Source organism: Arvicola amphibius, chromosome 5 (genome assembly GCF_903992535.2).
Source record: "Arvicola amphibius chromosome 5, mArvAmp1.2, whole genome shotgun sequence".
In the NCBI taxonomy this organism is placed as follows: Eukaryota; Metazoa; Chordata; class Mammalia; order Rodentia; family Cricetidae; genus Arvicola; species Arvicola amphibius.
The window spans coordinates 1,964,051-1,991,901 of NC_052051.1; the positions used below are offsets into that span (position 1 = coordinate 1,964,051).

General features: G+C 48.2%; 1 protein-coding gene across 1 annotated transcript in view; it reads left to right on the plus strand.

The window, feature by feature from the left end:
- Taf4 (TATA-box binding protein associated factor 4) overlaps positions 1–27,851 on the plus strand; it is a 62,116-nt gene that overhangs the window by 13,103 nt on the left and 21,162 nt on the right. Inside the window, 3 exon segments of the mRNA XM_038330529.1 lie at positions 23,250–23,410; positions 24,716–24,835; positions 27,473–27,592. Of these exon segments, the coding sequence (XP_038186457.1) occupies positions 23,250–23,410; positions 24,716–24,835; positions 27,473–27,592 (401 nt within the window).

Consider the following 27,851-nt stretch of genomic DNA (forward strand, 5'->3'; position numbering starts at 1 on the left):
ACATGCTAACTGCCTCTCCAGTACATTCCTAGACATGGGCACTTCATCTTAGGTTGATATTGTAGAGTTCTCTGTTTCCAGTGGCTTTTGGGGACTCCATGGCTGTGTGATGTCTCTTGTATGTGGACAGTTTCTTCTGCCATAGTCATTTGTATTTTTGTCTGCATTGAGTACTCTACCCGCCTCACAGGGCCTTGCTGTGTGATGGATGAGTGTAGTGTAGCGGCGGCCTTGTAGCCTTGGGTATTGTCGGATTGTCTTTGTGTGTCCAGTGGTTGCTGTCCAGCAGTGAAGGTGGCTCTCTGGGAACAGGCTGTTTATTTACTGCCTGTGAATCTGGGAGTGCAGGTTCTGAGTATCCAGCAGATACCAGGCGAGTCAGTTCAGGGGCAGGGGTTTCCAAAAGATGGTTGTGTGTGTGGTTTTTTTTTTTTTGGGTGTGTGTGTGTCAAGACAGGGTTTTTCTGTGCTGCTCTAGCTGTCCTAGAACTTGCTTTGTAGACCAGACTGGTCTCAAACTCACAGAAATCCCAAGTGCTGAGGTTAAAGGTGTGTGCCACCAATATCTGGTGGTCCCACCTTTCTAATGTGTGATCTCTGAGGTGATTTGGTGTGGAGTGGGGAGCCAGCCGGATTCCTCATGAGGGTACCGAGGACTGAAGGACTGTCCTTGTGGCTGTGGTGATCACTAAATGTGTATACAGGGAGGCTGAGCCAGATGGTGATAGGACCAGGGCAGTCAGGTGTTTGGCGTAGCCACTGGCAAAGTTTTGGAGGTTGCTAGTGGGCAGTCCGACTTGTCTGCTTGTAGATGTGCTTCTCAGCACAGCAGAACTTCTGGGACGCTGCTGAGCCCGTGGCTACCAAAATCTGGACCACCATCCTGTGGCTTTGTGGGGCCAGTGTCTGTGTCTGCTTCCAGGCCAGTAGGTGCAAGAATTCTTAGCAGGAGTATTCTTGAGCGAGTGGGCTGACAGCCGTAGGCTGGGCAGTGAGTGTGAAAGGAGGGTCAGAGATTAGCTGAGCTGGATGCCTGCCAGCTGGGGCCTCATGGACACGCAGAGCCCAGGGAAAGACCTCTTACTAGGTCAGACCTCCTGCACCTGCTCTCCGTGGAGGATGTGAGGATGCTGTGTGTCTCTGTCTGTTCTAGCTTGCCCACTGTCCTTTCTGGCATTGGCTGTGTTGTTCTAGCTTTGCCCACTGTCCTTTCTGGCATTGTCTCTATTGCAGTTCTTTCTTTTTGAGACACTTCTCCATGGCTCCAGAGAAGTTTCTTATTCTCAGCTATCTGTTACTACCTTTTTCTGGTGCTTTTTCTCCCGGCCCAAGTCATCTAGCTGAGGTCCTCCCAACCTGAGTTCTTCCCTTGGGTCTTCCTTGCTTGGGTCCTCTTCATTCCCCTAGGTGCTCCTTCCTGGATCTGGATCCTCCCCACTTCCTCTCTTGGGTTGTTCCTTCAGGTTCCCCCTCCTGTACTAGCAGGTCTCATGGTACACTGGGAAGAACTGCAGAATCGCCTGCTAGGTATACAAGAGGCAAGACCAAGACGGGGACTGAGAAGTTCAGGTTAGCACTAAGGACTCTGGGACCTGTGAGGTGGTCTAGGTCACTGACACTGGATTACAAGGCAGAGAGAGCAGGTCCTCAGGGAGGACCACGGACAGCTCACAGAGATTTGCTCTGATTGCTCTTGTGCACTGCAACCAAGTGAGCAAGTGTGTGATTTCCTTTTGAAGTTAAATTGTGCTTGTGACCACACTCAAGGTGCACCCCAGTCTTTGTGTGACACAGGGGCTCTTCTCAGTGCATAAGTTGTGCTCAGTGAAGTGGCTGTGTGCAGACGGGCGAGTAGCTGACTAAGCAAGATGGGACCCACTTTTGGTGATGTGAAGGTCGATGGCCATAGCCTTCAGATGGAGCCATATAGACTCAATGGTGTGATGTTGGACTGTGGCTAAAAATTGGGCCTGGCTGGGGTTTCATACTCAGTTCTGACATTACAGCGGACAGAGGAGGAGCTAGTGGCCTTGCTGGTGGGGGCAGAGAAGGCCCAGGTAGCTGTCACTGCCCACAAGGCAGGCACTCAGATTCATTTCTCAGGTAGTTGCTGGCAGTCACAGCTGTAAAATTTGCTTAGAGACTCTGAGAGTGGTGGTGGATATGGAAGGTGGGTGTATGGGACATTGTGCATGGAGACACCACAGCAAAAAAGGAGTCATTGGATGGTGCTGGCTGACATCTGAGGGGTGTGGAGCCAGGATTGGTACCACAATAAACCTGAAAACTGATTCAGGAGAGAGGTGTCCTCCAAATAAAGACTTTGGAGGATGGCGTTCTAGAGCAGGTTTCACAAGAGTAGATGAGCTTCTCTGGGAGAAGCAGGGTCTTGTGGGAAGTGGTCAGGTTCAGGGCTAGTGCTGGAGGGGCCTGTTGGTGGCACTTCAATGGGTTTGTCTTACAGGGCCCCAAGGGGCTCAGTTTCACAGGCAAGGGCCTGTCCAAGCTCTCATAGCCATATGAGAATGGTTTCTAGGACATTGACAAGCACATCTAGGGTACGTGAGCCACTTGAGCTGTACATGAGCCTAGGGGTTTTAAAGTAGAATCTTTCTGTTGGTGCTCAGGCAAGCAGGTGATCTGTCTAGGTAAGGGAGTACAGCAGAGGAAGCTGGCTCAACTCTGTGCCCCTTGGGCGCTACAGATTACTTTGATCATTGATTGCTAGCAGACTAGGTTTGCAGTTGGAAAGGAACCCCTCTCAAGGTGGGGACAGGCACTTTGTGTGTTGGTTAGGGCAGTGAACCTGGGAGGAAGAGTGGCCTGAAGCAACTGTTGATGAGAGACTCCCCTGGAACATAATCTCCACGGGAGCCCCCTCCACCTGTCTGTCCTCTGAGGAATTCCAGGCACTTATAAAATTGGTTGTTGGTTTCTGTGACTGTGCCATTTTAGTGTAGCTGAAACTTGATACTGAACATGTGGAAACCAGGATGACCTTTGTCGTGGCGGAGCCTGGTTGTTCCCTAGTGGACTGAAGCACCTTGGGTTTGTGGCAGGAGCTCTGAGTTGGTGAAGGAGGGAGGGGCTGCCTGTCACTGCCTTGTGTAGGTGTCCTTTCTGCTAGAGCCACCCCTGTTGTTTGGGACACCTGAGTGTGATCTTTCTTCTTAGAGTGTAGGAGGAAGCACAGTGAGCCTTCCCCTCTGGGGTGAGCTGGCCTCCTCCTTCCCAATGCCTGGAAGGGACCTTGGTGACATTCCCAGAGGAGGAGCTTTCCAGAAGGATGCAGTGCAGTACAGGGGGCATTGTGGGCCTTAGGGGCATGTGAAGACTGTCTGGGCTGAGGAAGGGCCTTAGGACAAAGTAATATCAGAAACAGGAAGGATCACTAAGTTTGACTTCAAAATTAAAAGAAAGCAAGGTGGGTGCAGAGGTTAGAGCGCTTTACAAAGACTTCTGTAGTTTAGTGTGCAGCGACAAGCAGCTCTTACACAAAAGTCCTTAAGTGTGTGAAGAGACATTTTCATTACCCCATCTATCTACCCCAGTGGGACAAGAGACTGTCCGTATGTGTAGCAACCACCCCAGGTCCTCCTGCGCAGTCAGAGATGAAGAGGATAAAGGTTGTTCACCATGCGCTATAGTTGATGTGCAGCTCCTATGGGGATGAGTGGGACCAGTGCTTACTCCCCAAACCCATCAGTCCTCTTCTGTGCACTCACGTGGGGGCGAGTGGACCTGTACTCAGCAGCACCAGGACTGGGTTCTGACAAATGCAGCTTCATGAGTGCCCTAAAAGTGTTCTGCAAGATAAAGCAGCTGTTGCATTTTGTAGTTCTGTTGGTGTGGGATTCTAGAAAAACCTGAACCAGGTACTAGCGATATAGCTCAGTGGTAGCTTCTTGGTTGGCACGTGCCAGCTCTGGGTTCAGTTCCTAACACTGTAAACCCTGTCCCCCAAACAAAACAAAATCTAAAGTAAACTGTAATGTAGTGGATGCCTAGAGCAGGGAGGTTGCAGTGTACAGAAATGTCTATGGTCCTATGTACATAGCTGTACATACTTTCCTAGATCATCAGATTGTGCCCTTAAGATGGTGAGTTTTATTTTTGTGACCTGTATTTCAGTGGTAATGCAGGAAAGTTCACGGTGCCCTGTCTTTTCATCCTTGGTGTTGCGTACTATTGCAGGATCAGTAAAGGTGTTTGCATCAGGAACCGTGTTTGGGGATCTTACATATTTGGGTAGAATCTCAGCAACTTGCTGCCTCTGAAAGCAGGGTGCAGCAGGGATAAGGTTGGGCCAGCAGCTTAGGGCTCAGTTAAGAACCTCATACATTGCTGTGGGGCTGATTCTTTCTGTGATTTGCTCCTGTTTTTTACAAGGACAGTGTTGGGTGGTGTGAAGAGTTGAAGGAGTCTGTCATGTTGTGAGTTACAGGGGTAAGCAGGTTTCCAAGTCTGCTTCATCTAGGGAAGTCTTTGTCTTTTACACCCAGGTTTGATTTCTCCTCAGGCTCCCTGGTTCCAGTAGTGGCTGTTATGTGATTTCTACATACCTCACACTTGCAAACAATGATAATACATGCATAGATGTATGTGCATGTGTGTGTGTCTGCGCACGCGCACACACACACACACATACACACTCAAGTGGTCTGCAGAGGAGTCTAGAGGTTGGAGTGTTGGTCTCTAGGATGCTGCAGTGGTGATGGGGCAGGGACATGCAGATCAGTTGTACACAATCCAGAATTGCCTGTTTAGGTTTTAGACATGCAGCCTCTGCCACAAGTCCTTTTGAATTTTACCCATCCTCTTTTACATGGGAAGCCCTGGGTCTAATATGATCAGTGTGTTTACTTACCTGGCAGATACACGTGAAGCTCTGAAGTTCTGACAACAGAGCCAGAGTAGGTGAGCCTTCTTTGTAGGTCTTGAGGATACTTATCAGGTGACCTGTCTTCTGCATACTGATGCACCAGTGTTAGCCTGATTTGGTTTGGCTTGACTTCCATTTTAATTACTGTTTGTTGTTTGTTTTCATTTTATGTATTAAATTTGTAAAACACATGGGTCAGAAGGGAGTTTCCAAGTAGCACTTTGATTTCTGATCCCCCGTCCCTTTTTTGTTCCCCAGGGTACATGTTTATTTTTATTTTTGGTAGTCTCTAAGCCATTCCTTAGTGTTTTTTTTTTGTTTTTTTTTTTTTTTTTTTTTTTTTTTTTTTGTTTTTGTAAAAGCAAGTGTGTGTGTGTGTGTGTGTGTGTGTGTGCGTGTCTGCGTGCACAATGCACACAAACATATGCAGACATGCAGGCATTTACTCTGTTTTTAGTTTTAACTTGGGAGGGGATCCTGCTCTGTCGCTCAGGCTGCTTTGAGCTCTCTACTGGCTTGAAGCAGGTGGTGGAATTGCAGGTGTGCCCCTTGGTGCCTGGTGCTGTGTTCTTTCTCTGTCTTCTTGCTACCAAATAAACTCACTTATACCTTAGTGTTTTTCTTAACAAATACAGCTTAGAAATCATTGTTGGTGACATTATCTTCTTAGGGCTTACTTATTTCTGTTCTATGTGTATGCATGTTTTGTCTGCATGTATGACTGTGGACTGCATGTGCCCTGGGATGCCAGAAGAGGGCCTTGGATTCCTTGGAAGTGGAGTTATCCTAGAACCTGTGTCCTCTGGAAGGGTAGCCAGTACTTTTATTTTAACTGTTGAGCCATCTCCCTAGCCCTGACATTTTCTTTTAATTGAAGTACTTTAAATTTATATCTAATACACTCAGAGAAGAAATTGCTTTCAGTAGTGATGTCTTTCTGCATAATTCAGGCTCTAAAACTTAAGACATAATTTCAGAAGGAAATAGTTCAAAAACATATTACACTTTCCTCTGTAAAACGCATGTAGTAAGTCAGTTCTGCCTGGGTGAATTTGAGAGTGGGCGTGATGACCTTCCAGGCAGCATGGTGGTCTTTCTTTGTGGCAGAAGTCTAGGTGATGGCAGTCTGTCCCTTCTTTCTTCCTGTTCAGTCACCATGCCGGCCCTCTGTTTTTAGATTTGTCAGTTTAGCACTGGGTAGAGAAACTTAGGAAGAGGGAACCCAGCTCAAGAGTTGTTCTCATCAGGTTGGCATATGGGCAAGTTTGTAGGCCATTGCTTTGGTTAATGATTGATATGGGAGAGCCCAACCCACTGTAGGCGTTGCTACCTGGGGTGGGTAGTTCATGGTCTGACTAGGCCACTGAGAACAAGGTAGTAAGCATTGTTTTTCCAAGGTCTCTGCTGCAGATCCTGTTTCAGCTTCCTGCTTTGAGTTTTTGCCCTGACTTCCCTCAGTGATGGCGTGTAACCTGGTATATGTAAGCTAGATAAATCCTTTCTTCTTTTAGGTTGGCTTTTGTCATTGTTTTATTACAGCAACAGAAGCCAAACTAGGACAGTCACTGGATCTGTGGGCAGGTGACACGGTACCTGGAGGTTTGAGGGGTGTGTGTAAGGTCTTGCTTTGTAGCCCAAGTAGGCCTTCAAACTGACTCAGTTTCCTGAGTGCTGGGCCTTTAGATATGTGATACCACATCAGTTAGGTGCCTTTTAAATATCACTTATTTTGAGACAGAGTTTTATTTTGTTGATATGCAGACCAGGCTGGCCTTACCTCAGAGATGTACCTGCCTCTTCCTTCTAAGTGCTAGGATTTAAAAGGCATGGATGACCATGCCCAGCTTGGCTGCCCCCACTTTTTTTCTCTTTTGTTTTCTTTTCTTTTGTTTTCTTTTCTTTTGTTTTTTTTTTCTTTTCTTTTGTTGATGCTGGTGATGGAACAAGGCCATGTGTGTGCTAGGTAAGTGTTGTATCATTGAGCTGTGTCACCAGGCTGAGGTTCTCCTTTAAGTACAGGCGTGTATACATAACATTTTTTTTGAGGGTCGTACTTTCCACATATTATACCCTCATTTCAGACATACAGTTCATTTTGAGAAACAAGTGTCTGTGTAACCACTGACCAGTCAAGACACAAAGTTTCTTGCAGTCTATAGGCCCTCCGCTGCCCATCCTCACATTCTAGACCTTAGCTGCCATCATTATTAGTACGGGCCAGCTTGCCCTCTCAGGTTGAATGGCAGCCCTACAGAACAAGTGACCTTGTGTCCGCTCTCATCGCTTCCTGTGTTGTCTTGTTGGTAGCTTGTTCTTGTGTGTGCTGAGTAGCTGTCCATGTGCAGACGTGTGCTGTCTGTCCATTTGGCAGTGGGACGGACTTCGGGGTTGCTTCTAACATTTGGCTGTTCTGAACTAAGCTTCTAGAAACATCTGTGTCTGAAGCTTGACATCGTCTGTGTGTCTGAGTTCATAACTCCACATCCTCAACGGCTTTCTAACCCTAACCCTGCTGTTCCCATGGTGGAGTAGCTGCTCATGGTCTCAATGCCTTTTTTTTTTTTTTTTTTTTTTTTCGAGACAGGGTTTCCCTGTAGTTTCTAGAGCCTGTCCTGGAACTACCTCTTGTAGACCAGGCTGGCCTCGAACTCAGAGATCCGCCTGCCTCTGCCTCCCGAGTGCTGGGATTAAAGGCATGCACCACCACCGCCCGGCTCTTTTTTTTTTTTTTTTTTTTAAATAAGGCATATTGGTATTCAGGGACACCATTTTTAGTGTATGAATCTCTGAGTTGTAATGAACTCAGTCACATCATTACCACAATCAAGGTAAGGAAGTGACTGTGGCCTTAGGTGATCTTATTGCTGTGCTGGGCAATTTCTCCCCAGTGTCCCTGGCTGCCTTTGAGACTGTGTTGGCTTTCCTGATCCACACAGGAGTGGAGTGGCTGCATAGCATCTGTCTTCCACTCTTGACAAGAACTTGAGTATTTTTCCTAGTTGGTGTGATCCAATAGTTGGTCTCTTATGTTGGCGAGTGATGTCCTGGGACTACAGTTCCTCTACTCGGCCATTTCAGCAAATGGATGTATAGTTTTAGTGTGTTGGTCAGGGTCTCTGGAGGAACAGGACTGATGAAATGAAACAAATGTATATATTTGTTTTATATATATATATAATATATATGAAATATAATATATATTAGAATGGTTTATAGACTGTCTCCTGATGGAAAGGCCAAGGATCCATGTGTTTTTCAGTCCATGATGCTGGAGGTCTCAGCAGTCCCAATCTGGTGCTAGAGTCCCAGAGGATTTTTAGAGAGCTGCTGATGTTCTGTGTTGGAATCGTGAAGAAGTGGGTTCTAATGCCAGTGAAGGAGTGCTCCAGCAACAGGGTAGATGAACTTGCCAGTGAGAGTGAGGGCAAGCTGGCAAAACCAAAAAAGCTTCCTTCTTCCATGTCCTTTTATGTAGGTGTGGCCCACATTCAAGGTGGGTCTTCTCACCTCAAATGATCAAACGAGAAAATCCCTCACAGGTGTTCCAGCTGCTGGGGTGTTAGTTGATTCCCAATGTGGCCAAGTTGACAACCAAGATTGGCTATCATAGCTAGCTTTCTTCTTTCAGGAATATTTCCGGTAGATCTTTTAGTAGACATGGTCTCCCTTTCTTGGACTGCCACCTGGAGGGGATCATGAGTGTGTGAGGGGTGCCCAGTTAGCCATTTTAGAGGCCTGCATGTTTGAGGAGGTCAGAGCTCCTCCCCCAGTTGGGAGGCTGATCAGGCCCTGATGGGCGTGTGATGACTGAGGCATGGGTATCTTCATGCGCTTGACACGTACACATCTTCTATGAAGTGTTGGTTCACATCTTTGGTCTCTGTTTTTAAAAATGTGCTTGTTTAATTTAGTAAGAGTTTTTGAGATGTGTTATAAATCAAGTCTTTGGTCAGGTAGAATGGTTTTTAGCAGTGGATTTCATCTGTACTTACTTCACACATGCCTCAGAGTCTATGTTCGCATCCAGCTTACTGATTTCTTTCCAAGTTGGTTATGTCCTAGTTTGTGCTAATTCAAAGCACAAAGATTTCTTTTGAGTTTTCCTTTAGAATGTCTTTGGTTTTGCTTTCCCAGTATCTGGTTTGAAAGAATTTTGTTAGGGTTGTAAGGGCGCAGGGTTGCACTTTCTCCATAGAATGTCCACTTCCAGCCCTGAGTGTGGAGAGTGGGCTCTGCCCATTTGATGGCTCATTGCCTACAGAGTGGAATACTTTCTTTTCTTCCCTTGGTTTTTCTAGACAAGGTTTCTTTGTGCAACTGTCCTGGCTGTCCTGGAACTTGCTTTTTACCTCAAACTCAATGAGATCCACCTGTCTCTGCTTCCCAAGTGCTAGGATTAAAGGTATGTGCCACCACTGCCCACCTGAGGGGGGATACGTTGATGGAGGATGGTCATCTATGTGTTACTTTTGTTGGTTAATAAAGAAATTGCCTTGGCCCTTTATTAGGACAGAAAATTAGGTAGGCAGAGTAGACAGAACAGAATTGTGGGAGAAAGAAAACAGAATGAGACAGACACTTCAGGCAGTCACCATAGCTCTTCTCTCTGAGATGGATGCAGGCTAAGATCCTTTCTGGTAAGACACCACCCCGTGGTGCTACACAGATTACTAAATATGGGTTAAAACAAGATATAAAAATTAGCCAGTAAGAGGCTAAAACTAATGGGCCAGACAGTGTTTAAAAGAATACAGTTTCCGTGTAATTATTTCGGATGTAAAGCTAGCTGGGTGATGGGAAGCGGCCCTCCGCTTCTACTCCTACAATACGTCTTTCCAGGACCCTTAGTCCTTGGTGCTCTGCTTTTCCAAAACTGTGAAGCTATTCTGGTTCTTTGCTCCATGTCAATTCTAGAACTAACTGGTTTCTACAAGTGCATCTTCTGATTCGTTGCTCAGGGCCCTGTTTCTCCTTTAGATCAGTTTGATGATAATTGGCATCTTAATATCGAGCCTTCTGATCCATGAGCATGGATCTTGATGAGTACTTATCTCCATCCGTTCAGGTCTTTCAAAGGCCAAGCATGGTAGCACATTTCTATAATGGCAGAATTTGGGAGTCAGGAAGGTTATATGTTTGAGGTTCTCCTGGGCTACATAACACGTTTGCGGTTAACCTGGACTGTATAGTAGACTCTATTACAAGTAAAAATAAAACAAATTTCTCTCATAGTGTTTTATAGTTTTCAGTGTTTCTGAACACATTTTGTTTAATCTATGTATCATACTTTATGCAGTGTACACAGTACTTTTTAAAAATGTCAATATCTAGTTTTTTGTTGCTAATACATAGATATATCATTTTTTAAACCACTGGTCTTCTATGCCACGTCCTTGCAGAAGTCATTTTTCTGAAGATTTATTTGTATTTTATATGTATGAGAGTGTTTTGCATGCATGCATGTTTGTACACCACTGTGTACCTGGTGCCCACTGAGACCAGAAGAGGGCATGGGATCCCTTGGGACAGGAGTTACAGACAACTGTGAGCTGTCTGCTGCGGCTGCTGGGAATGGAGCCCAGGTGCTCTGCAGCCTTCTCTCCAGCCTGTTTGTTAATTTCTACAGCTTTGCTTTGTAGTCTCCAGTTTCTCTCTGTCTCTGTGGTGGTAGAGGCTCCATCCCATCCATTCCCGGGCTCACTTCCCTGCTCCACTAGCACCCTTAGCGCCACTTCACAGCCTTGGCTCTTCATATTTTGTAGCATCCCTTTGTCATTATTCCGCACGTGCCCCACTTCTAGGCTGTTTTGTCTGCTGTGATTAAAAAAAAAAGATACTGCGGTTGTGTGGGGGTTTATCAGCCACAGAAACTTACCTTTCAGTTGTGAACTCTGCAGCTCTAAGACCAGATTCCAGCAGACATTGTGTCTGTTGAGGGCCTACTTCCTGGCACACAGAAGGAGCCTGTGACCTGGTTACCTTCTGACATGTCACCTTGGAGGCAGGCTCTGCCATCATTTCCCTCCTGATTGTCAAATGAGAGGTCTTACCTTGACTGGGTGTTTTGTTTATCACAACTTTTCATTTTTAGTCTGCTTTGTGGTGAGTTGTGTTCATTTAATTTTGACTGGCAGACCGTGGTGCACTCTGTCCCAAACCCCACCTGGTCATGACTGCTGACCTCTCAGTCCAGGAGGCTGCTAGCTTGTCCTACCCTTCTGGTGTGCCCTTGGCTTCATTTTTCTCTGGTTGCTTCTCATCCCTCCTAATAGCCGATTCGTACCAATCCAGCTTGAGGGTCTTCACAAGAGGTCTAAATAGTTCTTTTATTCTACGGAGTGGCTGTCCTTCCTGACACAGACAGAGAAGATGTGATCCATGACAGCGGTTGGCCAGCCACCTTGGTTGGGTACAGTGGAGACTTTAGAAGGGTCTGTCTCATGTGAATGGGTTTCTGATGGTTGATGGAGATTGGCCAGTGAGCATGCAGGGTGGCACAGAGCAGATCTGATGTGTATGGTGGCACATGACAGGTACTTTGTGAGTGTGTGAGGCAGCTCACGGCCTGTGTCAGTGTCTGTGCTGACTGTCAGATGATGGGAGAGCCCATGGCTGGCTGTAGCCTGAATGATAAAAATCCAGAGACAGATATTGGAGTTCAACCTGAAGATCAGAGAAGCAAAGCAGCCAAGCCACTAGAGAGCTCTTACCTCCATGAACTCTTCAGACTGAAAAGAGAGTGAGTTCCTGTCTCATCTCGCCTTATATTCCTCTCTAGTGCTGGTGTCAAAGGCATGAACCACCACCGCCTGGCCTGTATGGCTGACCTTCAGGCCAGCTTTATTTACTATAACACAAATGAGACACCACGGCAGCTGTCTTCTCCCCGTCATGCTAGGTTTCAGGCAGTCAGGTTTGGAGAGCTGACGTTTGACTGCATGTGGCTTCAAATGCATTTTACTCACACCTGCCTTGTGTCCTTGCCAGTGGCATGGACACTAGTCTAGTTTAAAGCATTTTTGCCACAAGTAGAACATGGGTCCAGCCCCTGGCACTCACTTGGTCTTGGTCTTTTCCTGTGCAGATGGTATTGTCTTTGTCTCTATTGTTCTTGCCATTGACACTCAGGTTGTTTTCCCTCTTTCTAACCTCTCTGGGTAGAAGCTACTTTATAAAGCTCAGCATACAGAAGGGCAGAGATACTGTGCCTCCTCATCTAGTGCTGGAGATACATCCCAGTGTGTTCGCTTTATCTGGAGGCTGTAGCTGGAGATGGTCTGAGACGTCAGAGGGCAGAAGTTGCTGAGCTGAAGTAGCCTAGGGACCTCAGAGGCTGTTACTCAGTAGTCCTGCCGTGAGCAGCCATGTGACTGGTGTGTGGGTGCCATCCACCTGTGTCAGTTTGGATGTTTTCTTTAAGTTGAAAGTAAGACTTATCAAGACATGCTAAATCTGAAGTGATACAGTGATTTCTAAAAGGATGGAGAGGAATGGCAGCAGGGACTACTGTAGGTGTTCTTCCTCTGCTGGAGTGGAGAGGGGCTGGGACTGTGCCAGAGCAGCCTGTGTGTACCTCTTGTGTTTCTAAGCTGCAGCAGAGATGGTTCTTGGGTCCTGCTCCTGTGCTGTACACTTGAGTATCCTGGCCAAGTTCTTTGAAGCTTTAATTCTTATTTTTATTCACGCACTCCCTGCTTTAGTCAGAATGCAAAGTGAGTAATACAAATACAATACCAGAAGTTACAGTTAATGAGAAAGTCAGAGGAAAGGGAAATAAGGAGTAAGAAATGCCTCATCTCATGTTCCCCAGCTGCTGTCAGTGTCCAACAAGGACATCCAGAGTGCCAACTGGGTGAGCTCTGACTCAGGGAAGAATTAGAGCTGAGATAGATTCTGCAGCAGTCTGCACCCCACCAGGCAGTTGTGAGCATCACGGCACGGATACAGGAGATGCTGGAGCACTCTTCCACCGTCTCACAGTGGTTAGTTCTGTGGACCCAGACTGCTGAGCACAGATTCCTGCCCAGAAGTGTTGCTGCCTGGGATGAGGGTCCTGTTGCTGTAGACAGAAGTAGAGACGAGGCCTGGGTAGTGAATTAATTGCACAGGAAGAAGGAAAGAGCATGATGAAGTCTGAGAATTTGTTCACATCTGATACCTAGCCAAGGCCACTTTCAAGTGAGTTCTGTGTGGGACTTAGTGGAAGGGAGAACGTGGCTCTTGGTGACTGGGGCTTTCTACATCTGGTATGGATACTGTTATGCTTTTCCCTGGCTTCCAGAAAGTTAGTGAGATCACAAAATTAGAGTTGGAGATTCCCTGACACAAGGAGCAGGCCGTGTGGCCGTTGTGCTCATATGGCCACCCTGGACACTTGAAGCAGATGGTCGTTCGTTCTGCCCTGACACTTTGGGTCATTTAGCCCATGTAGTGGAAGAGGAGCTGGGTGGAAGGGAGCACAGACCATAGGTTCCTTGATGGTACACAGTGATGAGGGCAGCCGTAGGCCGTGCAGGGTCCCGGCGTAGTTGGGAGGAAGAAGAGTGGTGTGCATACCCCCTTAGCACGTTTTTGTTTTGTTTTGGGACAGGGTCTTACTATGTAGCCCTGGCTAACTGTGTAGACCAGGCTGTCCTTGAGCTTGGAATATGTGTCACTATGCCTGTCTTTATTGTTTGCTTTAAGTACTAGCAGGCCATGACAAACACCTTTAACCCCAGCACTTGCTACACAGAGGCAGGTAGATCTTTGTGAGTTTGAGGTCAGCTTGGTCTGCATGCAGTGAGTTTCAGGCCAGCCAGATCTACACAGAGAGACCTTGTCTCGAAAAATAAGTAAGTAAATGAATAAATGATAATCATGTGGTTTCAAGGAGATGTAAACTGTACAAACATTCTGTGGCCTCCGAAGGTGACCGTCCTGCAAGTGGAAGCCCTGTTATGTTAGGTGGTTTAGAAGTCACTCTACTCATTCATGTCTTAAATGAGATTCAGTGTGCACATATGACTTTTTCCGTTTAGATGGTTCTGTGTGGAGACAGTTACCGGTGTGCACCAGGCAGGAGTCCCTGCTATAAAGAGTTGAGCTGAAGTCACTGGGTCAGAGGATGAGCATGTGCCTACTTCATTTATGTGTGCTCTGTACCCATTCATTGCCAGCAGTGGGTACTAGAAATTAAATGAAGTTTCTGCTAGCATGGTAGGTAAAATTGATCTCCCTCCCCCACCTCCCTGTTTCTTGAGACAGGGCTTCTCTCTGTAGCCCTGGCTGTCCTATAACTCACTCTGTAGACCGGGCTGACCTCAAACTCACAGAGATCCACCTGCCTCTGCCTCCCCAGTGCTGGGATTAAAGACATGCTCTGCTACCACTCGGCACCGTCTCATTTTAATTAGCTTTTTCTTGCTTGTTAGTAACACAGAACATCTTGGCTATTTCTCCTTGTGTTGCTTTTGTGGGTCACCTGGTACTTTTTAGCCAGCTATGATTATCAGCTAGCTTAGTGAAGTGGATTATATCTGTTTGTTTGGTCCTGGCTGTCCTATAACTCGGTCTGTAGCCCAGGCTGGCCTCAAACTCACAGAGATCCTCCTGCCTCTCCCTCTCCAGTGCTGGGATTAAAAGTGTGAGCCACCACCACCTGGCACATAATGGGTTATTTTGTGTGTACAAACACATTTGCAGATGTGTGTGCACCTGTCGGTAAATGTTGGGTGTCTTCCTCAGTTACTCTCCACTTCAGTATTTGAGACATGGTCACATTGAATCTGGAGCCTGCAGATTTGGCTAGGCTTGCTGGCCAGTGAGCCCCAGGGATCTGTGTGTGCTTGCATGCGTGCATGCTTATGTGTTTGTTTGTCTGCTCCGGTGCTGGGGTTGCAGGTGCATGCTGCTGCCCTGGCCCTTTCACATAGGTGTTAGGGCTCTAACTCTAACTCGGGTGCTTATACTTACTTGCATGAAACTTCATTGGCTGAGCTATCTTCTAGTTCCCTTAAGTAATATTTTTGAATAAGAAATTTTATTTTAAAAAATTACTTGGAGCTGGGTGTGGTGGCATGTGCTTGTATTCCTGTATACCTGTAATTCTAGCACTGGGGTGGCTGAGGCAGGAGGATCACAAGTTTGAAATCAACTTGACTTATGATGTGAGACTTTTTGGTTTTTTGAGACAGTGTTTTTCTTGTGTAGCTTTGGAGCTTGTCCTGGAACTTGCTCTGTAGACCAGGTTGGCCTTGAACTCACAGAGATCCACCTGCCAGTGCTGGGTTTAAAGGCGTGCGCCACCACCACCTGACAGTGAGACTGTTTTTAAAAAGTCACTGTAAACATCACTGGAAACATCTTGAATGGACATGTTGTGTGAGGAGGGACATCTAGTCACCTGGGTGTGCAGTGTGCAAGTTCAGAGAGTGCACAGGCAGACTGCTTACCATCCATGCCACATTAAGACTCATTGAGATTTAGGAAGTTTCTGGATGAAGAAATGGGTTTTCAGAGTGCATTGTGCCCGGGCAGGGTGCAGGCTGCTGTTTGTGTGTGGACTTGAGCAGGTGTGATGGAGGAGCGGCCTGAGTGAGCTCAGAGAGCAGAAGTTGCTGGTGCTGTCACAGCTGACGAATGTGACTGTCCTCTAGCCTTGCCTTGCTTGGTTGACCTTCCTGCTTGCAGGCTGGCTTAGGGTTGAGTTTGAAACAACCTCCTTGATTACAAAAACAATTCTGCCTATTTTAGGTGAGCACTTCCTGAGGAGAGGTTAAGGAAAATCCAGAGTGGATGCTCTGGGTTCAGGAGGTACAGACCTGCTTCCACTGAGCCATGGTGGTAGGCTTTTGATTCTGTGTCTACCTACACATTAAAGCAGATCTCAGTTAGCATGGATGCTGGCGTGAACAGACCTAGAGTGGTATGGTTCCGTGGGGGAAGGCTGCATTGCTCATCCTAACCGGCCTGGCACTCATGGAAGGCTGATGCCACTTGTTAGCCGTTGTGTTCGTGTCCCCTCTCTCTCGCCAGTGTCTGTTCTGTTTTCAGACAGTATCTTGCTACACAGCCTAGGCTGGCCTCAAATTCGTCATGCCTTTCTGCCTCAGCCTTCCCAGTGCTGGGACTTGAGATGTTCGCTGCCATTGTGTCCCACCCCGCTCACGTGCGGGGGTCTCTCCTGGACCCTCATGCTACTCTTGAGACTGGCTCCCTGGACTGCCTGCTGCCCACTCGGCTCTCACACTTCATGATGGGTGGCTTTACTGTGCCCCGTCCCCAGACTGGCTCTTCCCTCTCTGTTGTCTACTGAAGCTGCCAGCTCTTTGCGGCCCAGGACTGTGCCTGAGTCTTCCTGCTCGCCTTTCCCACAGCATAACTGCTGGGTGCCAGGACGAGGACAGGAGGCAGAGCATGGATGAGGGTGGGGACTGGGCGAGCCTGTGGGAAGTGTGCCTGAGATTCAGGGTTTCTAAGGTATCCAGGCTTCTGCTGTTCTGTGTTTCGCCGTGCTCCGGATGAGCTCGTCTCACCCAGGTTTACGTCTTTCTCTACAAATCTTCATTTTACATGGAAAGGAAGGATGATCACTCTTCCCCTAGATCCAACAGCTTCTAACAGTTACAGTGAGCCACTGTTGATCTGTAGCTGATGGTTTGGTATCTGGGGACACAAGCTTGTGCTTTTGTTAAATATTGTTCAAGATTTACGTGAAGTACTTAATGCCTTAGTCTTGAATATGCAGCTGTCTTTTGGGGGAGATGTCACTTTTTTTTTAATTCTCTCATAGGTTACATCCCAACCTCAATTCCCCTCCCGACTCTCAGCTCAGTCCCTCCCCTGCCCCCACCCACTCCTCCTCCATTTCCCTTTAGAAAAAGGGCAGGCCTCCCCGGGGGCATCAACCAAACATGGCCTATCAAGTTGCTATAAGACTACGCAACTCTTCTCATATTAAGGCTGGACAAGGCAACCCAGTAGGAAGAATAGGGTCCTAAAAGCTGGCAAAAGTGTCGACCGTGAGGAGTCCCACAAGAACATCAAGGCACATAGTCATGGCACGTATACAGGGACCTGCAAGATGTGTTACGGTGAAGGTGGCACAGAGGGTGCCGCTGTGGACGTCCTCACCATATGGCGGGTGTGGATGGGTACTGTGCTCTCACGGTTACAGTTTGTAGCCGAGCCCTGCATACTACTTAGGTGTACACCCCTGTTTGTGAAAACACACAGATTAATCTCTGAAAGTCATCTCACCAAAGTCTGTTAGCTGTTCAAAGGGAATTTAGGGCTAATGTTTTGAAGGGAACATATGGGTTTAGGGAACCCTAGTATGGAAACTGGGCCTCAGTGTTGTGGGCCTGTGGGTATTGACCACTTCAAGTGGCCTTACTTAACTCTTCCGGTGGAGCAGCCCCTTGTCTGGGGCTGTAGGTGTGTTGGCGGAGGCTGCTTGTTTGTTCAGACCCAAAATAATTACACAGAAATCTGTATTAATTGCCATACTCTTTAGCCAATAGCTTAAGCGTATTTTTAGCTAGCTCTTACATCTTAAATCAGCCCATCTCTATTAATCTGTGCATAACCATGAGGTCGTGACCTACCAGCAAGATTCCAGCATCTATCTCCTCTGGTGGCTACATGGAGTCTCACTGACTTGGCCTTCTTTCTCCCAGCATTCAGGTTAGAGTCCCCTCCTCCCCAGCTTTGTTCTGCCCTGTCATAGGCTGAAGTAACTTTTTTTATTCATTAACCAATAAAAGCAACACATATATGGAAGGACTTCCCACATCATAGGTGCCTACCTTAGATTTGAGGGAGCATCAGCTGTAGTCATTGAGTAGTATGCTGGGGAGAGCTGACAGTGACCTGCCCACCAACCCCTGGCCAGTTTTGTGGCTTAGAAGATGCAGAAGGACACAGTACATGAACAGTTCCAGAAGGGCCACTCCCAAGTAGGAGTGTAGAAGGTGCTTCTCTCTCCCCAACACACTCACACTCACTCACACACTCACATGCACACACACACATGTACACGTACGCACACTCTCACACACATCCACATGCACACACACTCATGTGCACTCACACAGCCACAGAGAAGTGGCAGCTCAGTGTCATCACCCCTCCCCTTTCCCCATGAATCAGGGTCCCATGTGCATGGGGCTGGCCTCTAACTTGCTATGTAGCTGAGTGACTTGAACTTTTGATCTTCCTGCTCTCCTCCTGTGTGCTGGGATTGCAGGTTATGTGGTATTGGTGCTGGGGCATGAAACCCAGAGTATCATACATGTTAGGTACATTCTTACCTGCAGCCCAGCTCAGGCTTCTTCTGAGTTCCATTCTGTGCCCAATGCTTGCAGGTATAATTTATAATAAACCTCACTGGACAATGTATAATTTAGATGTTTGTAAAGATGGTATTGATGATTTCTTTTTTTGTGACGGGGTGGGGGAACCAATGCAAGAACAATTTACTGTCAGCTATGTTTATCCTGCTCTGAAAAGAGATAAATGAGATGTATCCAGTGGTTAGGATTTGTGGCGGGAAGGAGGAGAAATACAGATGAACAGAAACTCACTAATTTTGGGCAGCAAAGGCTTCTGTAGGTTCTAGCTCCTGTCCCCATGGAGCTGATTTGGAGGAGGGCAGGCATTAGCTAGTTATCTGTGAGGAACTGTCTGACGAGCCTACTGCTGCTGTGTGGGAAAACTGGTCTGCTCGGCAGCTAGAAAGGACTTGAGAGGTTCTGTGTCTGCAGCTTCTGGGCCTATGAGTGAGAGTACAGAGACTGTTCCTGATGCTTGGGGGCTGCTAGTGGGAAGGGAGGCAGCCACAGGGCCATTTCAGCTCTCAGCAACTGGAGCTCAGTCTTGCAGTGGGAGGGAGGTGTTGGAGACCTGCTTCCGACTCAGGTGACAGGTAGTTACAACTCAGGCAGGTGTGGAAGCTGGAGTGGAGGCCGGCAGGTGGTGTGACAGTGGGGCGTGGGGAGGACGGTCAAAGGAACTTGAGTAGTCTGGAAACTGGGGGCTGCAGTTCTGCAGTGGGTAAGCTGGGATGAGTGTGTAGTTTCAGTGGGAAGTGAGGGTTGGGGAGAATTCTCCAGGAGAGAGCAGAGTAAGGAGTGGGGCTCAGGATGAATTACTAGGACAGGAGCTGCTGGAGAGGTGGCATGTCCCTGAGTGACAGCTGAGGCAGTGGCAGTGAGGGGTTGCGCAGCTGCAGTGTTTCCTTGTGGGGTTCTGACACATACTGTAAAGCACAAAGAGGGATTCCTCTGCACGCACGCTTCCAGGTTTGCACATGGACAGTGACATCTGCACTGGCCACCAGATTCTTTATCCTGAGAGGGGAAAGAGGACCTGCGAGCTCTGGCTTGTCCGTAGACTGATGGATAAAAAAGCATCAGTAAAAGCCTTGTCAATGAACTCCACAGTTACTTGCTCTATGGTGAACCTGGCACATCAGCAGAATGGGACTTGGTGGGGAATCCTGAGTGGGCAGGCTGCATGTAACTGCCTGTCAGTTGTCAGGCTATCCCAGAACCAATGTCCAGGGAGAGTGCAGGCTGGAAAGACATAGAGGTCTGGTTTGGCTTCTCTAGGACTGCGTGTGTGGGCTGCCAGGGTCAGCAGATGCCTACAGTGGTAACTGCAGCCGACTTGCTGGGCTCTTGTTTCCAGCTTTCTGAAGGGAAGAGAGGCACATGCAGGACACTGTGTTTTCTTGGGAGCTTTGTGGTTGCTGGGAGTTCAAGCAGGGCCCCTCTAAAGTCACATTCCATATGGCTTAGTCTTAGGCTTGACCACACTTCCTCCTGTGGCATTTCTGGGGTCTCTGTCCATCAGAGGACTCTAGTGCCATTTTGCACTTTTCCCTGCAGGCCAATGCTGAGGTTCTGAGCATCCTCCCTGGACTGCTTACTGTCTGAGCTGTTATTTAAAGGAGCATGGATGGTATAGTCCCCTATTCAGTCTCCAGCAGGCTCAGCTTCCAGTTACATGTGTGAGGGCAGCATGAGGTTACTCAGGGCCTGTTTGTTTGTGTTATGGTGACTGGATATGCTAATCAAGACTGCACCTTGTCTTTAGGCCTTAGCTGGTTCTTGCTTCATGTGCATGCATGCCTGTGTGTGCGTGTGCGCGCACATGTGCACATGTGCTTGCTTGCTTGTACCTAGGTCTTTATGGAGGTGCAGCTGACACACAACCTCTCATCATATCTCGGTGCAGTTTGCTCGTCTTTACCAGTCAGGATAGTGAGCCTCCTACCACCCAAACACTTCTGCTCTTCTTCCATTCTCCAGCCTTTTCTTGTTTGTCTTCTTTCTGTCACTTGGAGTTGGGTCCTGGAACATAGAAGTATATAGTGTGGACCTTTTCCTGGCCATTTTGATTCAGTGTTGTCATTTGAGGGTCACTTGTGTTGTATCCGTAGCTCATTTCTTTATCTCTGAGTACTTTCCCATTATGTAGGTTTTAGAGGTTGTCTCTCTATTGGTGTTTGTTGTTCCCAGTTTTGGGCTGTCAGAAATACGACTGCTTCAGTTAGCTCAGGTCTAAGTGTCTCCAAGGTAGACTGGAGTGGAGGGCTGTACCTCATCATGGGGCGTGTCATTTCCCAAGAGTGTAGGATGGTGTTTGGGGTCCACCTCGTGCTTCTGGGAGTTCTCTGCTCACATCACCAGTTCAGCTGTAGTAGTGGGTGTGGAGAGTTCCGCATTGTGGGTTTGTTTAATTTGCACTTCCCATGCTGGCCTGTGACACTGAGCTAATTTGTTGCTATGGGCTGTATGTCTTTCATCTCTGGGAGGTGTCTGCAGGGATCTATTGCCTACTTGTAATTTTCTTTCTGAGATACGGGAGGGCAGTAACTCTGTGTGTTTTGTATGTCAGCCCTCAGTCTGTGTTCCCTGGATTGGTGACCAGCATTTCCTCCCTCTTAGCTTCTGGAGAAGAGTGGCTACCTTGAGGTTGTTGGGGTTTGTGAGGTGCCCACATAATGATCTCTAGAATGCGGTGTTCTTTTCTCTCCTGGATCCAAGTCTTTTGGCTGTGCTTGTCACATTGTCCTTGCTCACTAGGTTTCTGTCCATCTGTTTTGGCCTGTGTCTACTCTCTAGGCTACTGTGTGGTCTCTGGGGATTTCTGAGGCATTTTGTAGGTCTCCCTCAGTCGGGTAAAAACACACGTTCATGTCCTAGTGTCATTGCATTTCTTCAGAACATACATGTTTGTGATAGAGCATCTGAACTGCTTTCCTTCCTCTTGCAATGATGTGGCTGGGTATTGCCTTCCAGGTGGCAGGCGGCAGGCCTGTTGTCTCTGAGCCCCCAGTTGTGCTGGCATTATGTGAGTTCTGGGCTTCCTTTCCTGAAGTGATCAGTGGTGTCCTGTATGGTCTGGAGGGCACCGTCTCGTCTCACTTCCTTATTGACATGGCAGAGTTCTGCTGCCAGTGCCAGGGACCCTGCCCAGGACATGCCATCTTTGTCTGGTTGCTTTCCTTTTCTCTCATCTCTTGTTGGCGCATCTGAAACGACCTCCTCAATGTATTGCACCCTTTCTCCCACATCTCTCCTCTTCCTTTCTGCAGTGTCTTCTGTACGGTGTGGGCGCCCTCGTCTGGCCGTCCTGGGGGCTTCGGAGGTGCAGGTGACACTGAAGGGCATCTTAATGCATTCTTACTGCTGTTAGCAGATGTTTTCTAAGGAGGTGGCACCTGTACATCTGTCTCTTTATGTTTGTCCCAGGTGTCTAGGATTATTGTTGTCACCTGTTCTTTGCATGGTGACATTGAAAAACCTCCTCACTGAGAATGGCTGGAGGAACTGGGCAATATTAGCTTTAATGAGGAGTTTAATCAGAGATCAGGGATGGAGCCAAGGCAGGGCCTGTGAGCCACCGTGGGCTGGCTGGGGCCTTACCTGCTGGGCTCCACTGTGTCTGTAGTGGGTATTCACGGTCAGAGGAGCTTCAAAGCTTAAAGGCAGGCTGGCGTTGAGATCCTCTTGACCAGAAGACCCCATTAGCCAAGGGAACAGTAAGGAGGACGTGCTTCTTGCAGAAGTCCACAAAGGGTCTGTGCTCCACCAGTTGGGCTGGACCATACTCTGTAGTGACTGGGGATGTGTGACAGTTGCCACAGGATAGTCAGACAGAACCTCCGAGACACCTGCCTGTACCTTGTTAGGTCCTTAGGGAAACACTGGCCACCAGTGTGCTCTTGTAGTTGTGTGAGGTAGTTCTGGAGGGACATTCAATTCTTTAATCCCAGCAACAGAACTTTGGGATTAAGAATTTACTGAGTTCGTTGGGTGGTGATGGAGCACACCTTTTTAAATCCTAGCACCCAAGAGGCAGAGACAGGCAGGTTTCTGTGAGTTTGAGGCCAGCCTGGCCTACAAAACGAGTTCCAGAACAATCAAAGCTACACAGAGAAACCCTGTCTCAAAAAAAAAAAAAAAAAAAAAAAAAAACCCAATTTTTTAAACTGAGTTCAAAGAGGCCTTGCTGCTGTTTCTGATATACTCAGAGCTTGATAGCATCAGAGACTTCCTGTATGATTGCTTTGACTTATTCCTCACAGAGGGAAAGTCCAGGGTTTGCTGGGTGTGTAGCTTACAGGAGGTTCTAGTCTCAATACCCCCACCCCCCGCCGCATTCCCATCTCCCGTGGGTGTGTTACTTTGGAACTGTGTCCTGCTGGGCTGGGCTGAAGTTGTCTGTAACTCTGATGTGGATATTAAATTTAAGACAGGTGTGTTACTGTTGCTTCTAGAACTTAGGGTACAAATTGGTTGCTCACCTGAAGCCAAAATTAGTCAAGCTTGACTGGTAGAATTTGCTTTCCCAGAGTTTCAAGAACTTTGATGGATGAGAGATTGTTCTGTACCTGTTGTTGTGAACAGTGCCTGGTCACCTGGGAGAAAGCACAGCCCCTATGTCTGACCAGAGTAGTATTCCTGTGAAGAATATAGGACCACGCCTTTGTGGAGTTTGGGTATTCTGGGGCATCAGTCTGGAGAGACTTGGCCTATGGTGACCTGTGCTCAGAGGCAGGGCCCCAGCACTGTGAGCACACGGTGTGTGGACAGAGAAGTGTGGAGAAGGACATGGACTCATGGGTGTGGGAAGCCTGTACTGGGGGGTGCCTGCCACTTTGTGAATGTAGACAGGGCACCATATTAGGTTCCCACATCTGAGGAAACTGCAGGGCACACATCGGGTCTGAAGCTGTGGCCACTGAACTTGGCTTCACCACTTAGGTTCCTTGTGAAAGGGATGCACCTGGTCTTAGTGTGTTTGTACAGCACAGCCCCTGCTGTCCTGTGCTGGAAAAAGGAGCACTTCCTGATGCCAAGTCTCATTTGTCCCCCAGGAATGGTCCTTGTGCGGAGTGAGAATGGGCAGTTGTTAATGATCCCTCAGCAGGCCCTGGCCCAGATGCAGGCCCATGCTCAGGCCCAACCTCAGAGCACCATGGCACCCCGTCCTGCAACCCCCACAGGTGCTCCACCTGTCCAGATCTCCACCGTGCAGGTGAGTGTAGAAGGAATGGCAGGGCTGCGTCCCGCCACCCAGTTAATAATGAAAGTAACACATAGACACTCCTCCATCAGGTGAGTGCGTGCATGAGTAGGCAGTGTGGGGTGGCCCCAGCTCAGCCTGGCTCTCACCTGTTCCCTTCCCTGCACACTGGGAATATCACAAGAGTGAAGGTGTGTCCTGTGTTTGTGGACATCGAGGCATGCGAGTGTTTTCAGATCAGGCTGGGTATAAGATGGCTCTGGTCTCCCGTTCCCCTAACTGAGTCCATACGTTCTCGCTCTCAGAGGAGCCCGCTCTTGTGGCTCTTGTGGTCAGTGCTCAGCTTGCTGACTGAGTTGGGTCACAGTAGATAGACACTTGGGTCCACTGCCTTGGCTGAGCCCTGACCTTTCTCTTCCCACCAGTGGGTTCACCTCTCTGTGTTCGTGTCTTCTTCTGTAAGTGCAGATGTGGTAGGTCATGGACTGTAGGGAAGAACCAAGAGCGAGTAGTGGAGCTGAGCAAAGGCCACACAGGGTACTCCGCTCTCAAGCCTTGAGGTCCTAGATTTTGATGCCAAGCTGTGCTGTCTGACTGTGCAGTGCCCCTGCTTCCACACCACTGTAACCCTTTGGGGTCTGTGCCAGCACACTGTTGTTGTATGCTTTGCGTAGCCTTGCTTTTATTTAGTGCTTCCCCTAGATTGGCAGCTAAGAGATGGTGGGAGTAATTCTGATCACTCTGAACTCCTCTAGGACTGTCCGGTCCTGTAGACGGGTGTATGTGCCGAGGTAGGCAGAGCTCCACGTGGGAATAGCATAGAGACCTCTTTTGAGGTCTGCGGTGTTTGTTTCCTGAGCAGGGAATGTGTGGTCTGTGTGGAAGGCTCTCTGGCAGTGTGCTGGCCATTGCCACCTGACCTTTGCATCTCCTCACGTGCCCCCATCCCATTCGACCCCGTCTTCCCCTTTCAGACGTGGCATCTCTTCACTGTCAGTGCGTGCCAGTGTCACTTTAAGAGCAGTGCCACCACTGGGTTTCCAGGTGTCTGCTTTAAAAGATGGCATTTTGTAGACTTGGCTAAAAAGGTCTGTTTTAGACTTTCTGTGAGGTTTCTGGTCATACATTTTTTCCTTTGGCTTGAAAGTTTTGGGCTTAGGATGACTTCTTTGTGGGTAAAAGTAGTAAGCTGTGGATTACTTGAATGCACTAGTATGTATTTAGGAGTTTGTGCGTGTGCTCGTGCACACGTGTGTGCATATATGTATGTATTTCCTACTGTAGCTCATTTTAGATGACTCCTTATTTTTTTTTCAGGCTCCAGGAACACCTATTATTGCACGGCAGGTGACCCCAACTACCATAATTAAGCAAGTGTCTCAGGCCCAGACGACGGTACAGCCCACTACAACCCTACAGCGATCTCCTGGGGTACAGGTAAGGGAATACAGCTTGGTGCATCAGTAGTGCTGTCTGACTGGCAGAGCGTGCTTTTGCTTTGATGCAAAGATTGGACTTCAGGACTTTTTATATTGGATACCATGTTGAATTTGAGGATGTAGGTGCTCAATGAAGAAAGGTTTTTTTTCCTGTGTTTGAATGCAGCCTACATTCTTTTCCTTAAAAAAAAAATAGCAACATTCAAAAGCTTGTTATAAGGTGTAATTAGGAGAGTCACCTCATTACTATTTGACTCAGGGCATCTTTGAGGAAGTAAAGTCTGTGGTGAGAAGAGTTTGTCTGTGATATGTGGTCCATTACATGCGTACGGACAGTGCTGGTGCTGTATGCAGGTCTTCTCACCTTCCTGTGGCATATTCGTAGGCGAGCTGTGTGTGTGTGTGTGTGTGTGTGTGTGTGTGTGTGTGTTCGTGTTCGCCCTAGTGTTGCTTTCCTAGCAGGGGATAGACCACACCAGCTTCACAGGGCTTCCAGACCGCACTGCCCCCCTGTGGCCTGTTGCTGTGATGACAGCACAACCCTAAATGTCCATCTTTCTCTTCCTTCTCCCTTTTGGAGCTAAGGTATCAGGAGGTAACTCTGTTTGGTTTGGGACTTGCTATGTTTACCACGCTGGCGACACACTTGGAATGCTCTTCTTGACTCTGCCTACTGAATGCTAGCTAGGAGTTGTTTGTAAAATAATGTCCTAGGTAGTGGTAGGGGAGAGTGTCCCCAGATACTGGTCATACTTGACACAGGTTGATGCTTCTGAGATGCAGCTTCTAGCATATAAAGCCAAGGATAGGAACTGCCATTCCAGGGGCTCCTCCACTGTAGAGGTTAAAACAGATACTAAGAGTTGGGGAAGGGGCTGGTCAGGGAGGACATAATTGATCAGAGAAGATATAACATGATTGAAGAGATGTACCTGGCTATGGAAGACATTCCTAGTCAGAGAAGACAGGTCAGAGAGATACTTGGCCTTGGAAGACATCCTTGGCTGGGGAGGCAAATTTAGATAGGGAAGCCCTCTCTTGTGGGAAGCAAAGCCTCAAGGGCTCCTGTGTTGAGTTTGTGAGCAGTCATCCCGTGTAGGGCTCTGGGCTCGCCATGAAGCGCTTGTCACACTGTGCCTAGGTGATGTGCCCACTTTGATGTGATATTAGTTGCCATGTTCCTGCCTAAGCTGCACCTCCATTGCAGTGCGAGTCTGAGCTGGGTGATGGACTGCAGGGCAGCCCTACACACGGGCCATTCTAAGCTCATTTTTCTTGGAATTCAGCTCCATTTTCTTTGGTAACTGTAGGGAGTAAGAACAGCTTGGAGAGTAGTTCTGGCCAGGTTGTGGTAAGCAGCAGAGACATCTGTGTATTTCAGGAGCTGGCATCTAGGAGACCTGGGGTTTTCTGGGAGGAACTCCTAGTGCTGTCTGCTTCTGATCACAGTGTCCCCTCTTTTGATGAGGAGGGGGCTCTAGAAGGCAGTGAAGCTCATGGTGAGCTGTGTCATGTTCAGTGAGAACAGGTGCCTTGAAATAGGTAGGTGGGGTCTGCAGTCTGGTGAGGTCTGTATCCCTGGGTCCTAGCAGTCAGGTGGGAAATACATGTTAAAGTGAAAACATTGGTAAGACAGGTCCCTGGTGTTCTGGCTGCTCCTGGCTTGTTGAGTCAGCCTCTTGGTTTGTTCCTGACCCTTATCTTCACATGACATTTTATTGGTGGTTTTCAGTCACAAGGGCAATGCATGGTTATGACATGGAGACACTTATCACCCTGAATCCGTTGCCAGCTGCAGGGTAACTTGGGGGAGGGTGTAGGAGACCTGGAGTTGAGTCGTGTTGGAGTACTCTAAGGACTTTCTCTGGTCCAAGGGAGCTGAGGCCTTGCCTCATGCTGCTCCAGAGCTACCCTTGTGTGGCTGTGAGATGTGGGGTGGCGGAACATTGTTAAAAACCTGGAGTGAGGAAATGTGGGCAGCCAGATTTATAAATTGAAGAGGCACTAATTTAAAAATTGGCAAATATTTCATCATGATTGCTCAAGAAAAGCAGGATTATCAGGAGTAGGACTAAGGGCCAGCGCTTTGGAGTGTCTGAGTCATTTGAAGTCTAGGTGCCCATTTGTGTTGCAAATGTTCTTAGGCTTGGCCAAACAACACCTTCCACAGTCAGTGTGGCCACACCAGCAGCTCAGCTCTTGTGTCTCAACTTGCTGTGGCTTTTGGCAAGACTCCCTTTTGGAATGCACAGGATGTTAACCAGGGAGTTGTGGAGAGTAAGACCCTTCCTCTCTGGGTCTTGTATAGACCCTGTGGGGGTGCTTTGCCGGAAGGTCACAGATACCTGTTACAGGGCTCTGTGCACAGATAAAAGGGTTCTGAGGAGTAGCTCCTGAGATGAGGTTGTTGCTGTGACAGCTCTCAGACTGATACTCAGTGATGGGCTCAAGCCTCAGGTTTAATACAGATGCAGATAGACCTTCCCGTCATCATCACTGAGATCCTCAGTTGTGGGTCTGTCATGGGTGCCCTTCTACCTCACATAGCTGCAGGAAGTGTGGACACTCAGCCGTTCAGGCTCCCTACTTCCCCAGAAGCTGTGATGCATTTCCCTTGTGCTCTGAACTCTTCTAGCCTCAGCTGGTTCTGGGTGGTTCTGCACAGACAGCCTCGCTTGGAACGGCCACAGCTGTTCAGACAGGGACACCTCAACGCACAGTCCCCGGGGCCAGCACCGCCTCCACAGCTGCCACGGTAAGAACTTCTTTCAGGACCCCTACGGGTAAAACCAGCCCGTTTGTACTAGTGGGGAAATGGGGCTGGTGTATAAAGGAGCTGGAGAATGCTGCAGGGCTCACAAGCCAACTCACAGTACTGGCGGCAGAGAGGGGACTCGTGTAAGTCCCTTTGTGGGGTAACCCGAGGGACCCTGAGTATCTTGCGTGGGATCTGGGACCCCACAGATGCCTGTGGAAGCCACACATGTAGCTGCTGAACACTTGTGGTCTGGGCA